General features: G+C 34.9%; 1 protein-coding gene across 4 annotated transcripts in view; it reads left to right on the forward strand.

Moving 5' to 3' along the window:
- TBC1D22A (TBC1 domain family member 22A) overlaps nucleotides 1–18,685 on the forward strand; it is a 188,155-nt gene that overhangs the window by 135,187 nt on the left and 34,283 nt on the right. For all 4 annotated transcript variants that reach the window (XM_075715631.1, XM_075715635.1, XM_075715642.1 and 1 more), the window contains one exon: nucleotides 17,093–17,188. In XM_075715631.1, the coding sequence (XP_075571746.1) occupies nucleotides 17,093–17,188 (96 nt within the window). The remainder of the gene's footprint in view (nucleotides 1–17,092; nucleotides 17,189–18,685) is intronic.

Here is an 18,685-nt window from a genome sequence, read left to right on the forward strand (position 1 = left end):
ATGACTGTGCTCCTTTAGGAGGGCATTCAATCCTTGGCATTCATTCCCTCACACTGATGTGATAACAGAATAAAGGAGCTTTACAGCTGATTGAAGTCAAGTAGTAGGGCCATTGTAAAGGCTCACAAGAAGATTACTGATGAATACCATTACTGCTGGAGGTTGGACTAGCAATTGTGCATGTCCATGCTTTCTTATAGAGAGTGAATAATGAAAGAGAGCATGTGTTAATAATTATGAATTATCTATGCTTTCCTTTTCTAGAGGGAAGATGGTGGTGTCCATTTGACTTCACAGTGCTAAGAATTATGTGATAAATGTTTACCAAGTTCTGAGAAATCTTCATTTTTAAGTGGTAATTGGAGCTGTGGCTGTATTATTTCTCTAGTTCTGAATATCAGAATAAAGAAAATTGGGCATGATATTCTGTTTTAGTCTGGAGTCAAAAGGTGTTTGGCCACTTCAGGAATTAATAGAAATACACAGTTTTTCCCATCTTTTGCACTGCAAGATTCTCGTTTTTCTTGTGACAGGAGACAGATTGAAGGCTTTGATTTTATTGCAGTATATTGAACATTCTTTGCTTATAAATGAAGCAGATGGCTGAGATAAAATCACAGACTCTTCTATGGTTTAGTTTGGCTGAACGTTTTTGAAACTAAAATACTTTGTGTCTGATTGTCTTTTCCTGCAGAGAGAGAGTATATAGGGAAACATTACATCAAATTTTGAGTCTGACTTTCATTTTTTTCTGTTATGCTTGTAAGTGATGATGGAAATAGAAGATATAAAAACTTTGCAGGAAGTCTTTCATGTGCAAGAGGATAGTTCTTAACTACATTTACTACCTCTAACAGAACCCTGGATACTCGGTAAAACCTCAGGTTGGCCTGAGTTGAAGGTGGGTTAACACAGCTCCTCCTCTTTCACTTAAAAGCATTCCAAAAAGGCTTTTTGAATTGTTTAAAGGCTGGTTTTATTAAATTAGAATAATTAGTTTCTTTACTAGTCACAAAATTCTTTCTATTTATGAGAGAGCAGACGCAAAAGGAGTTTGTAGGCAACTCTACATCTATTCAATGCATCTTTCTAGGGTAGGTTTGCTTCCAGGTTTGATTTCTAACTTCGAGTGTCTGCATATTGGCAAATAGTGCAGTGCAATAGGAGTGGATCTGTAGAGAGAAACTCTACAATGAAAGCCATGATTCAGTACATGAATGTATGTGAGAATGTATTTCAAAAGAATGCTTACAGTCCAAACTAAAACACCGCAGTAGCTGTGCCCTTAATGACTTTCTGAATCCTAGCATGCTCCTCGGAGCCCTCTCTGGCCCCTACAAGATTTCTTCCATCAAACTGTTTGCTTCCTGATCCTCTCATCAGTTTTTCTGGCTCTGGTTGGTGCAGGCCCCCAGTTCTTTGCTGTAATTTTTCTTCTGGTCTTCACTGTGGTCACTGGAACTTTCCTTCCTAGGTGTCCTCAGTTGCTCTGGAAGGAAGCTCTTAAGGGATCTCACTTTCCCTCTGGAGGCATCATCCTGACTTCCTGATGTTTGTCTTTGAAAAGGAATATAACCCACACAAACTGAAAACTTGCATATCAAACTGACAGTCTTTCACAATAATCTTAAATTGGATCATCATAAATATGCATATGATATAGAATACAGTGTACAGTAAACTTTTAATTTATATTCCATTGTTTTTGATCGATGACAATAATTAGACACTATGCTGTGATTTTTTTGTCCTTTATCTGTCTTTGAGAACAATGGCAATAATTCCGTAGACCGTGTTGATACCTCTGAATGAAAAAGGTATTATGAAAAGTAATAAATGGAAATGATGCCTCCAACTTATATTTGCTCTGAATTTGTTTCTAATGGAACTTTTATGAAACACAATAAATAGTTTTGAAAATGCAAGTTTTATGTAGTGACTTAGGAAATAGTAATAATACCTTGAATAAGCTAAATAGATATAAAAAGCTATACAGCAGGTTTTTTGCATTCGAGTCAGAAATAAATAGTTTATTTTGGAGGGGAAACATGGGCTAGTAGATAGGACAATGGTTGAAATGCCTATGCTTTCTTGCTTTGTCATTTAAATACTGTCAATTTTTTTTTCTCTTTTGCAAAAAGTTATGGATGAAAATTTACAGATAACATCAACAGTCTACCTTTTTCTTTTCTTTCCATAAATGGAGAACAGATTTTTTGAAAGCTTTGTATAAATTATTAAATACAAATCAGCTCACCAAAAACTGTATCTTTTTATTATCCTTTAATAAATTGTCATGTAGCTGAAAAAAATTCTTATACATTGTGCTCAAATACCTTTCCACAAAATTAACAGTAGCATTTTCATGATTGAGGCTTTAAGTTCTAATAGTCTTCCTGTTTGTTAATGAACAGGTTTTTCTTCTTTCTAAGTAGATTCTTTCTTTGTTCGTAGTAATTTATCAAACCTGTGGAAAAGCAGTGTGTTAGTGGGAAAACAAATCAATCTGTCCTTTCTGAAAGGTATAAACAACTTTCATTAATGATACTTTTTTAAAGCTTAGATTGCAGATAGAGGAAAGTTGTCTTTTAGGTATGTTTTAACTTCATTTTAATATTTCAGGAAAAATTGCTTTTATGGGGGTGATGTGCTGTTGTTTTCTTTTGAAATAATCCAACACCTGCTTTTTAATAAAACATTTTCATAATTAAAAACTTCAATTTTGTTGAGATTTCCATAAGGTACAATTTGAAATACATTTTGTTACATGATTCTGTATCATTTTTGGAGGTTAGATGTTTAAGCGCAGGCTAAATGTTTGAATGATTGCAGTATATTTTTGGGTTTTTAAGTTTTAAGCGGGGTTATTAATATCATCTCTGAATGCCTGCTATGTAAATTAGGGATGTGGTAAAGAGGTTTTTGGTTTTCTGACTTGTAGATCCCCTTCCCAAGTGGTATTGAGTCCAGTTTCATTACAGATGCATTCTTTGTTTCTTTTATTCTAACTGGGCCATGACTTTTTTTTTTTTTCCTTTTTGTTTTAAATTCTCTTTGTTTCTGTACCCATTATGGAAACAGAACTCTGCAGTTTGGATCCCTGTAGGCTCTCAATGAGCAGTGCATGACAACCTTTGCTTCCCGCCTCTTTCCATAAGAGCAACACCTTGTTGTTTTTCAGAAATGAGTATTAATTTGGTTTATAGTTTAAGACCCCAGGGATGCAGAGGCTTTTCACAGCCTACACAGCCTTTCACAGCCATGCTTTATTGAGGTAACAGGAAAAGTAAACAGCCCTAGAAATGTTCATGATAGAGCCCTTGCTGTCTGAAAGTTATGTGGCAAATGCAGATTCTTGAAAGGTGTCTAGAATTCGTCTTCAGTAGCTCATCGCTAGTCCTGAGAATTGTAAAACTTCTGGAATTGGTTAATTGTTTGATGCCACTGTTTCTGTCCCTGTACCTGGACAAGTGGTTTCTACATGGCTCTGGGAGTCTCTTCATTGTGTAAATCTTCAGTTGAACTTCGGGTGAGCAGATTTCTTTGTTTTCACAGCTCATTTTGCAATACACTTTGGTTGGTTAGAGCACGTTTCTTCCGACCAGCAGCACTGTGTTGCCTCCATTTTGACTGAAATGAGATACAGGCTCTGTCAGTATATGGTGAGCTTTCCACAGAACCATTCTGTGATAGCAGAGATATTATACTGGTAAGTTTTTAATACTACCCTGAAAAATAACATGTACAGAAAACAGTTTTCCAAAATGGTATTAGATGATCAGTATTGGCCATCATAAAATCTCTGCATGCATTTTTTTTAAGGTATAGAAAATGTAATTGCAGTAAATGTGTTTTCTTTTTTTTGTTTAATTTTTCTATGCTCTTTACCATTTTGATATTAATTTAGGGTGTTTGGGAATCGAGGAATACCAGTGTACACAAAATAACTGGGGATGAGTAAGCTGTGTCAAAAATCTTGTAGCTAGGTACCAAGTGAAGCTGTATTTGCAGCTTAAATGAAATCTGAGATATTAGAACATGGGCATTGACTTAAATTTATGTTTGAACGCAGAGCCCGACATCCTTCTTTCCAACATTTTGGGGTATATTCTAAGCCTAAAAGTTCAGTGTTCTCAGTCTTCATTGCTATAAGCAGAATAATGTGGGAAAAATCTGTTTAATTCATTTGAAAAATATTATAAAGCTGAAGGACAGATGCAGTAAAAAAATTACTTTTTGATGATACATCTATTAATAGATAAATCTATTATTTTAGTTCACAACATGGGTAGATAATATTTTGTGGTTTCTGTTGTAATTTTCTAGAGGCTGAGTTGTTATTTTGCTAAGTATTTGTTCCTTTCACATTCATTTTGTTGGTAGAATTCCTCCTGAAGCCTGGCAGTATGGTTTTTTAACAATCATCTTATTGTTGCTTATTACAACTTAATAAAAGAGATTTGAAGAAAATTATATGGAAGTATATTTTTTTTTTTATTTTATAACAGTGAAAAACAAATCCAGTAAGAGTAATTTATAACGTTAGCAGGCACTCTTTTGAAGGCTTGAATAAAATAAATTGTCAAACACTTCTGGAAAGTTGGAGCGATGTTTAGGAATCTTGTGCAGTCTGCAGTGCCCAGGTTGTTTCTGTAGGACTAGTACTGTGCTTTTAAATTATTTGGTTAATAGTTCTTGATTAAGGAGTTTAGAGAAGTACTACACTAGATGTTAACTGTGAATTTCAGCTGAAGATTCTGTGTTCAGCTGAAAAGTTCAGCTAGAAAGCTTTTATTTGGATCAAAGCTGTCCTCCCATTTTGAGCTGTTTAAGGCATGGAGGTAGTGCTTAGGACACTCTTCCTTGCTTTGTTGTGTGTTGGAAGTGTCTCAAGATACTGGTACTGAAGACTCAGCCCTTTAAATGTCAACATGGATTAGTGGAGAGATACTCACAAAAGCTGGTGGAAAGAAAAAAGCAAGCCATGTTTATTGATAGCAGTAAGAGATTTGAATAACTTAAACTTTAAACTCTGGTGATGTCATGTCAAATGTGAAAAACATGAAGCTGTACTGGTCACCTCAGGCTGTCAGTATGGAAGAAGGTGTTGTAGAGCAAGGGCTTTTCAAACTACTCAGCTGTGCTGTATCTGTGATGGATTAAGGTCATCCAGAAAAAAAACCCATGTTATTGGTAATATTAGAATTAATAAAGTTGTACCCAGGTGGTAAGATCTTAAAATTTGCCTCACTTTCTCCCACTTTTTTCTTCATTTACACTGCTATAGGATATTCTCGTAGAAGCTTTTCTCAACAAAGTGGTTGCAATCTGTATACTTAAGAAAGCACTGATGATTAGTGTATGATAAACCTGAGCTGGAGAAAAGTATGAGAGTATTACTGTCTCATAATTGCTCAGGGGTCTTCAGGGTCAAGACAGATCTTTCAGTTCTCAGAGATAACAGTAGTAGCATCAGAGTTAACCTCCAGAGAACCTTGATAAAGCAGTGTGACAACTCTACAGGCATTGCCATTCCCACATGAGGTTTTTTTTATGCCGCTGTCTTCAATCAGTGATCTGGTGTGAGGACTGATTATTAGCGCAGACTTTGACTTGATTGTTCTTCCGTCCACCAGGTTTTGATTTTCAGCATTTTGAGAAGATTCAAATCAAAGAGCTTACCTTACTCAGTGTCCTGAGAGATACTTAAGTACTGAGCAGGCTATGGCATCCACTGATATATGTTGCATCTTCAGAACAATAGTGTTATTCACAGGAAATATTTTTGTTGAAGCTAATAAAGTCAATTCTATTTAGTGGATGTAATTTCTCTTTCTGATCTGAGTTCAGCAAAGATGCACCCTCTCATCACTATTATTCTATTTGTGTACTAACCAGTTGGTGGATGGGAATAGAAGTGGTCTGAAGAGTGGTTTTTTGATCAGCTTGGTGAGTCTTTTGTATTAACTGTTTAGGTTAGAAGCAGCTTATCTTATTCATCCAGACAAGATCAAGCTCCTGGCAATAGCTATCAAGTATCTAATGAATTTAATTAAAATACATGCATTATTAACATTTCCAGCTGTGATATTGAGGGACTAGCAATTTTCAGATACTTGGAATGAGTAATGGTGTTGGCTTTTCAGTTGCTTTTGACATCACCCTTTTTATAAACCTGCAGTTTTCCAGAATCACAACTATAGAGCCTGTGTGCTGGACGTAGCTGAAGAGCATCTGCTAATTTTTTCAGATGTTGTGCTTTTTCTTCTCTTTAATCAGTGAACATGCTGCTGCATTTAGCAGCTGCCTACTTTAGTTTCTGTAGCATTATTAGTATGTTAGTTTTAATAGAAGCTGAATGAAATGTAAAGTATGCAGGCCAAGGAATGTTGTTAAGCAGTCACAGGGTCACAAAAAGCTTGGTACAATTTGATCATCATCACGCGACAAGATTGAACATTGAGCCAAACTGCCATCCCTAGGTAGCGACTGATTCAGATAGAATTACTCTGCAAGGAAGCAATATTTTCATGAATAAGTGTTAAGACTTTTGCAGGCTAGCAAGTGGAGGAAAATTCCAGTTCCAACTATTTCCTAGTTTCTAGAGGAATACTGGTGATCAGAAATTAAGGATTTTGTTGCTACTTCGTAGAAGGTAATGTGGTTCAATGATGAGTGAAGGGGATGAAAAAAGCTAGTGGTGTATCTTCAGTATCTTTAGAATAGTTGTGCTAGAAACTCGGGGTGGTCTTGACTCTGTGTCATGGCTTGACTGTTGTGACTAACCTTGGAAAACAGGAAAGGAAGGCAATAGCTCACGCTTATTACTCAATACCTTTTTGGTATTTCTGTTTCTGCTATCCTATCCACTTATCTTAGTCAACAAGACCACCTATTGGAAAACATGTGACTGAATGTGATACACATACTTGTTCATTTTCAGTTCTTACGGTGTGTTCCTTGAAAGAAAGAAAAAGTCATTGGAATAGTTTGCATAAATTTAGTTGTTGTTACTATTAAGAAGAAAATAGGTCTTTCTTAGACCACACAAGGTTTTGGTATAAAAATTATTTTTTATCTTCAGAATCTAATAAGGAATCTTCACAAAATGTTTACATATTAAATTGATGTAATAACCTTTTCATTTTACAGATGTGTGAATTCGAGAATTGTAGAGTTTCTGTTCACTGGACAAGATTATTGGCTTATTTAATATGCTTTACTCAAATGGCCAGTAATATTTCATGTAAGCATTCATTGCAATCAAAATACCAACTTATGTCCAAAAAGGCATGTGTGTAAACCTCCATATCTGGAACTGACATAAGTGGCCTAAAACATATTTAATGAGAGGGTGTCTTTGAATTACATGTTGTCAGTGTGTCAGTAAGCATATTTTTGTTATTTGCTGAGATGTTGGAATAACCAACTGTTGCGTTTTAATACTGTTATTTAGATGTTGGGTTTGTCTTTCGCTGTAAATGTTACATGTATTTGTACAGTATTATTAAAATTCTTTTTTTCAGTTGTGAACTGTTAAGCTAACACTTTTTACTTTTTATAGGCCTGCTTTTTAATAACTTTTATTAAAGCTAATAATATGATAAAGTTAAAGCCAATTAATCAAACAGTTATACAACTATTATACAACTATGTCAGTGTCTTTGAAGTCCGGGGGCGGTTGTCTAGAGCATGGATTATGTATTTCAGCAAAATGTGATAACCGATGACTATCTGCAGAAAAAGATATCATTATGCTCTTTTTAATGAACTAACAATTTCATACAAAAAAATCAGCAGTCCCATTGTTTAGAATAAAGGGTTACATGTAAATGAGGCCAGTGCTGAAATTGTATTTAAACAATGCTGACAGTTCTTCTATTGTGTCCATTAATTAATTTCCCAGCATCAAGGTTCTCTGGGAATCAACTGCAAAAATAATTAAAATGATACATGAGGTAAATAGTTTAGAAATGCAGAAGGTGAAATAGGGAATTAGTTTAGTAAATATTAGTCATACTGCTTATTTGCGCTCATCTGCCTTTTAAAAGCAGGTTATTGAGGAAGTATGATCTGGTTTTGATTCACATGATCTGCAGAAGTTCTGCTCACAGGTGGAAAAGTTGCCATATTCTTTTTAAACCAATGGTGCCTGTCCTTGTTTCAAATCAGTAGTCTGCTTAATGCAGGTTAACATTTACGTAAAAATATTTTGCCTTACAGCAAAGTTCTTCAGAATTAAATCAGTTGCAGCATATTTTTACTAATGATCTGGATTTAGTGTGTGCTTTGTAAGGTAAATCATATCTTTAAGTAGAATTCTGTGAATAAAAGCAGTTTCGGTTTTGGTGTGACACAGCTTTTCTTTTTTCCTCCAGTTTTGGCCAACTAATTGGTGTCAAGTCACTACTTGAGAAGGAATTTAAATGTTTAGGTTCAAATTAAATTAGTGATTTCAGATAGAATGAATAGGGTCTTAATTAGAAGGAAACTTCAAAACAAATTTCTTTCCAGCTGGACAATCACGTCTGAATAATTGAAGCCCAACTTTAAGCCTAGCTTAAAATAAAAGAAGTCTTTGCAATAAAAATGTTCTTTCTGTCATTGAATGTAGATGAAACAAAGATGAGATTTAATTTTTGTTATCCCAAATGTGCATGCCTTTGTGAAAATAGTTTGTCTGGAGGTTTTCACTCAAATCTGCCATATAACCTATTAAAAGAGAAGCAGCCTGCAGCTCATAGAAAATGGTTTCTTCAACTGCATCTGTGCTGGGGATTTTAAGTTACGGTGGGGATTTCTGAGTAAGTTAAAGATGCAAAATGAATTTTCTGGGAAACAGCTAGAGGGTTACGTTTTTGTGTGTATGTTTTTGGAAAAGACTGTTGGTCGTGTCATCTTCTCATATCCTCTGACAGTTTGTGTGATCTGACTGCCTAAGCCTTTTCCTGAGGAAAATACTCGGGACTAAGGGGTGTAGGGAAGCGTATGCTTCAGTTTTATACTCATGCAAGAAACAAAATACGTTTTATGCTTGTGTTCCATGCTGTTAGAGGAAGTAAAGGACATAGTGATGCTCAGTGTTAATTGCATAGAGATTCTCTAAGTCATTACACTGCACCATGACGTGGCAAGATAATTAGGTGCCATATTAATGGCTTTAACCAAAATACTTTGTTCTTTAATACACTAGCTATGGTGAATGAAAGAAAATATAGCTGTAAGTAATCAACCACTTTCTAAAACCTAAACAGTGTAAATTATCCACTGTTATTGATGAGAACTTACAATGTTACGTGATGTTATGTGGCTGCTATTTGTTAATGCGCTGAATCAGCTTGGAGTAGTTCCATTAGTTCTTGCTACTGGTTCTGCTGTTCTCCTCTCCTAACAAGTTAGGAGTTTTGGATCTGAAATACTTATATGGAAGAAAAACTTGCAGAAAGCATTTTTTTTTTCTACTAGAGGAGCCATGAATATGAATATTAGATTGGGGTTTTATATCTCATCTCTCACCATTATGTTCACTGTTAGCTAAAATCGCATTGATTGATTATCACTGGTAGAATTCGTGCTCACACTGCCACATCCCTGTTCTTGCCATGTTCTGCCTAGCCATAACTAGTAGGTAAAATGGAAGTTGTTTGCCTTCTGCTTTGTAGAAATTCAAAGCAGCAAATTAAGTAATATTTTCTCCAGTAAGTACAAGGACAACTAATGGTCACTCTTCTCTGCAGATGAGAAGAGGCTTATTAACATGGGAAATTACAGAAAAGAAATCAATAAGCTTTCTGATAGTTTCACTGTGTATAATTCTTCCATGTATATCTAGGTTCTTTTCAAAGTAATGTTGGAAGTAAGTGTTGCAAAATGTACTTGCTCTCCCTGTATAGAGTTCAGCGTCACCTTGCATTTGTATCGAAGGCATTCTCCAAGAAAACTGCCTTATTCCACTTTCTTCTGTAAATACCCAATTCAGCAAGAAGGGAGTTGGACAAGAAGCTCCATTCCTTTGCTGAGATCTAGTACCTTTCCTGTATGTGAAGGTAATAAACCACCACCCACGAGGAGATAAATAACTATAAAAGAAAAACACATTTCAGTATCAGATGTGAAGGTACCTCACTCAGTGAGAATCCACTTGACATCCTAGTCATGATGAACTCTTTAAAATCTTCATGATGAATTCTTTAAATGAACCAAATGAGAAACATTGAGTTTTTTTCACCACAATTTAATTCTGGAAAAGCTAGGACAAAAAAGTAAAAGACACACTTGAAGTTAGTTATTTTTATTCTGTTTGGATTGAACGTATTAGCAAGTGAAGAGGACAGTAATTTAAACTCCACAAGCTAATGTGGAAAGTTATATGAAAGATGCTTCTTAAAACTAAATGATTAATGGGAGACTGGATAAATAAGTAAATAGTAATTATCAATAGCATCCATTTATATTTGATATTGATTAATAGTCTTACCATGAATTTTGCAGGCCATATAGAGCATTCTAACAGGGAAAAATATTGATCCAAAAAAATCCCAGCAATGGTCTTTGTTCCTTGTGGGTGGGATTTCACAGCAGATGTTTATATCACGAGGCATTTTTTGGGAACTGTTGCCAAGTTGTTGTTGACTAGATCAGAGAAGCCAACTACTAAATTGTTATGAAAACTGATCTTCACCTACTTTTCAGCGTAAATCTGTCAAATCTAATAGAACATTATAATATAAATACTTTTTTTTAACATTCCTAGCAGAAATAGGAAATGTGAACACAGTTCTTCTAAAGCTTTTTTTTAAAATAGCTGTTCTGTAAGGGACTTACAATGAGCACTAAGGGTTAAGATAATAATTTTTGCATGCTGTTTTGGCTGTGCCAGATACTTCTAGCTTGCTCTTATGACCTGAAGATGTTAGTTTCCATTACAGATTTTAAAGTGCTGTGAAATGTGTTTGGATCAGATTTGTTTTTAATACAAAGATCAAACGAACTCATAAATTTTCATATTAATTGATGGATGTTTGCATTAGAAACAGCTACTTAAAGGCCTTACTGTAAGTAAGGTGTTTTTTTGGTTGGGGGTGGGGGGTGTAACCATAAATGACCCAACTTCGTTACTTTGTTTCTTGTCTGATTAGATTCAGCTTAGACAAGGGCTTTTGGTCACTTACTGCTTTTAGAATCATCCCCTATTGGGAATAGTCATGGTGAAACAAAAACAATGATAGAAGACAACCCAAAATGTGCTAACTCAACAAAAATAAATGTTTTTAATAGGTATTTTTATGTATAACTGTAAAATACTTTTTAACATGTATCATGACTAAAATTTAAATTTTTAGCACCACAGAATAATCAAATTTTCATTATCTAACTGACTGTAAAACTGACAGGCAGGAGAAGGTTATGATCCTACGTGAGCTGCTAGGCTGCTCTGCACAATGAAAATAGTTGCAATCCTTGAAGTATTCCAGTATCTTTTAGAATGACAAGATTTAGGTGACTTCAGTACAGTGTTCTCTAAAATTAATTATAATATTCTTTTACCCTGTGTAAATATGACACTTTAAGAAAGTGTTGTCATGATTTTTGTCGTGAGAAATCATACCTTGCAAAGCTTTAAGAGCCAGTGAACATATGCACCAGGTTGATGTAGCCTACTGAGATTGCAGAAAACAGTGCAGAAGGTTCTTCACTAAAGGTTATTAAAAAAAAAACCAAACTGCTGTGGAATTAAAGGGAATGCCCTTGTATGGATAGTAACTGTCTGCAAGATGGAAGACAGATGGTAGGAATAAGCAGGCAGGCTTCAAAATGTAATTCTTTGTGATGAGGCTTCAGCTGTTTCTGCTGAAGTGATTGGAAAAGGGAACAGGAGTGAGACAGCAAAGTTTGCTGCCAACACTGTTACTCAGAGTAGTAAAGGTGAGAGGCTGACAGCAAGGAGTTGCAGAACTTCATGTTGCTGTAAACAACCAGGCAGTAATTAACAGGTGAAATTCAGCATGGACAAATATCAAATGATATTGTGCATGTGTGTTTGGAATAATCCTAACTTTACCTGTACAGCTATGGGCTTCAAGTTAGCTTTCTACAGTCAAGCACCAGAGGAAAATATCAGCTCAGTAACAGTCAAGAAAGAAAAAGAAAAAACATTAAAGGCTAGGAATTACTGGGAAAGGAACAGGGAAGAAAATAATGTGCAGCTATGAGAGTTACGTTCTCTCAGCTTTTTACACCCTGTATATGGTTTGGACTCTATTTCAAACACAGAAAAGTACAGGAAAGGCTGGTTAAGAAGGCTGAGCAAAGATGGTGGAACTGGTATGCGAGGAATAGTGGAATAGACCAAAAATTTCTCATCTGTGAAAGAGAAGGAAAGATGAAGAGAGTGAAGAAAGTGAATAGGAAGTGATTGTTCATACTCTCTTTCAGTGAGGTAACTGAACAGCTTTGAATAAAGCTAGCAGGTGTTGGGTTTAAAACAGACATGCTATATAGCATGCCCTTGCTTTTTTTGAATTTTGGAATTCTTTTGCCACAGGACTTTGTGATTACCAAAAAAAATTACAGTTGCAAAAACGTTTGGGCAGATAAGTGAAGACAAATGCATTAATAGCTATTAAATGGGCATATTCTACAGCTTGTGTAAGGACATCTCTGAGCACGAAATCACTGACAGATGGAAGTATATTCTGGGGGAGGTAGTGGTATCTGCTTGCACTCATAGTCACCTGCTGTTGGTCATTCCTGGGGGCAGGATAGTTACCCTGATAGACCTCTCCATGGTTTGCTCGTGCTGTCTTGCTACTCAGACTGGACTCTGAGTCTCAGTTTTGACAATGGATTGAGCCCATGCCTAGGAAGTCGTAGGAGCTCCTGGCTGATGGAAGCGGCAAATCTTGGAGGAGCAGCCAACATATTCCACTTTCCATGATGATCCTGCACCAGCTTCTTTCTCTTTTTCTGCTATAGATTGCTTGAATATTTTTGGAAAAAATCACTTAAACGCCGTTACAGCTGAACTATCTGCTCTTTGTAATATAGTGAAAACTGAGTTGTTTAAAGTTGCTTTATTCGTCTATAATCATAAAGTGTTTGGAAGTCCTTGTGTCTGAGCCATTATTTGCATGCAAAATATGGTGCTTTAATACCTAACCCTGGCACAATTTCATAGCTTTAATCATTCCGAGTACTTAAAAAATAATCACGTATTGTATTTATTCTATCAACAAATATAATACCATGAGCTGTTACCCTCCCTAAATGCTGAAGTATCCAGGGTACAGGAGGCAGGTTAGACTAATCGTTGACTAGACAGTAATCAGTCTAGTCGTACAACAAAATTTGCATTCTTTCAGTGATTGTCTAATTCAAGAAGTTTGGGGAGTGCAGTATAGAGAATGCCTTTCATTTCAGCTGCAGAGGAGATCCAGCATTTGCAGGGCAATGAGGTATTTGTGTTGTTAATCTAAATGATTTTTATTGATAATGACAGATAGTTCTTAGATAATGTGCTCTGAGTCGTCTGTAATATGTTCAGAATAAGTCTTCTGGAAGGTTGTACATCTGTCTTGAGATCTTCTGCTAAAATATTTAAATCAAGGTCATTGTTTATGTTTTATTTTAAATAGCTTTTAGCTGGTAGTCTGCATTTCTGTACATTTAGAGATCAAACTGTTTGTAACTTCAAAAGCTACAAATGGAAAAGTATAATAGGTAGCAGGTGTTAGAAAAGGCAATTACGCATTAGCTGTTTTACTCAATTTCCAAAACTGTCTGAAACTATCCACTGGAAATACTTTGTAGCCTAGACTTATCTCTGAAGCATGATGAATTTTTAAATCTATAGGGGGATATGCATTTTTTCTCTAATGAATTGCATATTTAAACCTATTTGGTTTCATTTAAAAGAGCTGAAGAAAATTGTGGGGGGGAAAAAAAAGGTTGAACAGAAAAATCTTGAGAAAAAGTACAGGTTCTTATATACTTCCAGTTATTTTTTCTGCAATTCCTCAAAAACATTTTATATTTCCAGTACTGCGCTTCTGGGATTTTTTGCTGTTAATTTTTTTTTTAGGCCACTTATCTTGACTTTCTGGCTATGGAAGAATTTTCTTTATTATGTGATAATAGAATGAATTTGTGGGCTTAAAATCAGAATCTTAGGTTATTATCAGAAAAAAATAATAGTCTGATGATCTAATTTGACTAGCTATGTAATATGGTTTTGGGAGTCAATGTAAGAGAGAGCAAAATAAACAATTTTGCCAACAGCTACTGCAAATTGACTTTGAAAATTAAAATGTTGCTTTCAGACAGATTTCTTTCATCCTGCCCCCTTCTCCCTTATGCTTGTCAAGAACTTACATAATGTTGGAGGAGTGAGGAGCAGAAAGGAAGATTAGTATATATTAATACCAAACCAAGTTCCTTTCAGTTCCCTCTTTATTGCTTATGTCATGTAATTAAAGAAGTGTAAATCTTTATTATATTCACCTAGGATAACAAATAATCCAATACGGAAAATATCCTTATTAACAATTATTATTTTAAATTAAATTTTCCTGCCTACAGACTATTCAGTCTTCCTACTTCTTCATCTGCAAAAATAGTCTTCCTCTTTCTTAATCTACCCTCGGCAGTATTTCTGTACTTTTCTTTCAGCTTTACATGCCTCCCTCCCGTAACCATCATTTTTCTTCTTCCCTGCTTTCGTGTTTGATTGCAAATGCTCAGGCTGGTGCCATGCTCTTCAGTTACCCGTTCTTTGAAGTAGCTCTAAATGCAGATCATAGTTCACCAGTAAAGGTGAACTGAGCTGGTTCTTACTATGCCAGAAAGTCTTCACCGGTGACAGCACATACTTCAGAGTGGGCTTCTGGAAAATTTGTTGGTATTTTCTTGTACTGACTGTTGACTTAGTCTTAAACGCAGTCTGTTTTCATTGGACATTGCTACCCTGTTTGCCTTACAAATGTGAAGAAAGGTTGTCACTTTTATGAGATTATGTTGTGTATTCCAAAATAATAGATTTTTTTCATGTATGATTAAAGGCTACTACTTGAAAGGACATTTTTAAAATTCATATTAAAAGTGAGAAATTGGTTGCAATTCAGTGCTGAGAAAAAATAAACCACAAGTACTGTTTCTGTACTTAATTAAAAATTTTAAAATATTTTTTCTCATTTTAGAGATGAAAATGTTATAAAAGATTACCAAAGGCTGAATTTAAAGAAATAGTGCATGTTCTGTAAATCTATTTACACAATAAAGTACGAAGAGCTTTTTTTTAGAATTGGCTTTCTGCATTTTTTTAGAGTTGTGTTTGATTATTTAAATATTGCCACAGTAGTATCTGTTATGATAAGTGGTAAGCACTTTTCTTACAAGTATGTCTTCTTGAGATACCATTTTTTGCTTTTTATATATGATAATTTTTCATCTCAAGAGAAAAGCCAACACTAAAGTAAAAGACATGGATTTTTCAGGAGGCTGGTAGTGAGTACATGATTCTGTAAAACTCTAATTTCAATATTGCAACTTCGACTTTACTTTGATTTTTCTGATTAAGACAAATTCTAGAGAGAAGTCTAGTTAAAATTACCACATGCTTTGTCTGTCCTGGGATTTTGCAAGGTTGTTCAAGAACAGTGTTTTCCTAGAGTGGGAAAAATATCACAGGATCTTATAATCAGAATCTTCCTTTTCTGGTTCCAAAGTTAACTAATTCCTATTTTCAGTTCCAGCTACGCTTTTAAACTTAAAACTTCCCTGCAAATAATTGGCATTATCTCTTCTCTTGACTCTTACTGATTTGGTGGGCAGGATGATCTGTAGTTTCTGTAGCTGCTAGCATGGTGTTTGTACCAACCCCTTGTAGTACACTGTGCACTTCTATCAGTCAAGGGTATAGGAGAAGGAAAAGTTAGGAGGAGGAGAATATTTTTCCTTCTCCACTTGTGATAGCAGTGAGGCTACTTTATTGCAGTGTTACAAATGTAATGTGGAATATTTTAAATACCGTGCTCTTCTAGGTCAAATAGCAACAAATAGATATTTCATCATGATATGTTTAACATAAGAAGTTGTTTCAGTTCACTTCACCTGAACAGAACATTGTATTTTTCTAAAGAGTAAATGGCAGTTTTGAGATGACCAGTAGAGAATATGAAAAAAAAATTGCTGTGCTTTTAAAGTGCTACAATTAGATCTTATATTTAGATATCAGTGTTTAAGTATGCCTACACTTATCAGATTATGTAGCTTAATTTTATAATTAATATTTAAAAATATTATTTTAATGAGATTTTAAGTAGCATTAGTTCACAGTCATCACTGATAATAAAATATAATTATTTTTTCAGTTGTCAGTGGCACAGAAAATAAAATCTAAGATTAATTTGGTAATACGAGAAAACTTAGTGAAGTCTTTTAAAAGTAGGATCACAAATTTTTCTAAACTCTTAGGTATACTTATAAAATCTTAATTTCTAAGGGAAGTTTTGTAAAGTGACTCAGAACAGAAAGCTGCAGATCTGAATACAAATCTGAGTTGTAAATGTTTTGTGTTACAAGGAGTAGATTTTTTTGTCCTTTAGTAAAAACCTGTAATTCAGTCAGATATGGACCAAGTTGTATAATTTTTAAAATGCTTAATAATTTCCTATAGCAGAATTTATAATGAAAAAGCTGCTAGTATCAAATAAAACTACATACGCTTCATCTCCATTAAGAGCAAGCTCTTAATAACAGAGATGAAACATACATTCATGCCACAATATTGAGCTAGACAGTATAGTATGTCATGCCAGGTATAAGTTAATGGATAACATCAGAAACTGAAGAAAACACGTCTGTGGAGAATGAATTTAAATATGAGAAATGCATACCTCACCTTAATTCCCATTACAGATAATAGCTATGAGTAAGTTTGGCGTAGATAAAGCGCACACATGTTTGTGATACGAAGAGAGAGATTTAGCTGACATTTGTAGTTAGTAGTGAATGCCATAAAACCATGCTTGGGGTATATGGTGATTAAAAGTATTATTTGTGTATTGAAATGATTATTTATTTTTATTTTTTCTAGTCTGAACCAGAGGGATTTTCTCACTTCCACTTGTATGTCTGTGCTGCCTTTCTTGTCAGATGGAGGAAGGAGATCCTGGAGGAGAAGGATTTTCAAGTAAGTGAAGGGGATGTTTTTCAAGCACAAGGTGGTATTTATTAAATTTAGCTTCCTACTGTTACTTGGGGATGAATTTATGACAAAATAGTAGCAGTTGCATTAAGACTGACAGTGTCTGACTGACTGTTAGAATTGCTCCAAAACTGTTAGACCTGAAGTGATGGACTATGAGCAGCAGGAGATGTATTTTCTTTGTCCACTCTGGAAAAAAAAATGCTGTTCTAACTGAGACAGACTTTGAGACGATGATTTCTGGAGATGCTGTTACCAGTAAAGCCTTGGTATTTCACAAAGAGATTTTCTGAAAAGGTAACTGGATTTTTTTTTTAAATCTTATATGCATCACTGGAGTTATTTATTTATAATTGCTCATCTGTATAATATAACAGCACACTCTAACAAGGTGATGTTCATTCTTTCAAAAAAGCTAGGCAAGCAGTCTTTTAAAATAAGGAGGCTGTTTTTCAGTGAGAAATAAAAGGACTGTGAGAGTATTTCAGGTCCCTATGTTTCAAAACCTTACATTTTTCCAGCAAAGAGCACATCAGGGAGTTGTTTGGAATGCAATTTTGAATATCGTAAATAGGAGAATCATTTGCATACCTCGGTAGAGGTTCGGTTATGTTTGTGAACTGGTGACAGTTCACTTTCATAGAAATATTTTATATTGAATTTTAGCCTATGATACACATGCAATGCCTGAAAGGCACTGAAGTCCTGTTTACGGGATGACTGTAAACAAACCATGCCGCAGAGCTCACGCCATTGCCTGCCCCAGGGAAATGGCCAGTTACCAGCTTACTTTCTCTGCGGCTGACTGAACTCTGTTGCCCTGTACAAATGAACCTTTGTGTAAATTTGTGTATCACTTCAATCTATTTTATCTTTCTTCATAAAACCATTTATTGAGAGCACTTTAACTGTTGTTGCCTATCTTTGCAATAAATAAATGCCTAAGGGTACAACATAACTTTAATTTATACTACCTGCTAACACTGTCAGATTTTCTCAATTTATGGTATTTTGTTAAAAACAACTTTAATGTTGGTAGCCATGCCTCTCAACTACAACTGTTCACTGTTGATCCTTCCTATTAAATTTTTCCTGTTGATTTCCTGCACCAAAGTTCATAATTTTCCCCTCCCTACAGAACCTATTACAACTGTTTTTAAAGTAAATAACAATCCCAAGGTATAGTTCTACGAAGATTTGTTTTGTTCTCTTTACCTATGTTCAGATTTGTTTACTTATTTAATAATTAAGGTATTTCTTTATGGTTTAATTTCTTTATAGGCTACGTAAACTACACTGTAAAGTACATAAATCAGGAACACACTGAAACGCATTTATCAGACTGCTTTAGCTTGCTTACAACATAGAAATGCAATTAGTAATTTTGAGGATCTGTAGACTAGTGCTAGTTTTATCATTAACATATGTTATCACTAAAAGGCTTGGCCTTCTTTATTGTGTAACATGACCTTTTAAAATGAC

Source organism: Pelecanus crispus, chromosome 1, assembly GCF_030463565.1.
Source record: "Pelecanus crispus isolate bPelCri1 chromosome 1, bPelCri1.pri, whole genome shotgun sequence".
NCBI lineage: Eukaryota > Metazoa > Chordata > Aves > Pelecaniformes > Pelecanidae > Pelecanus > Pelecanus crispus.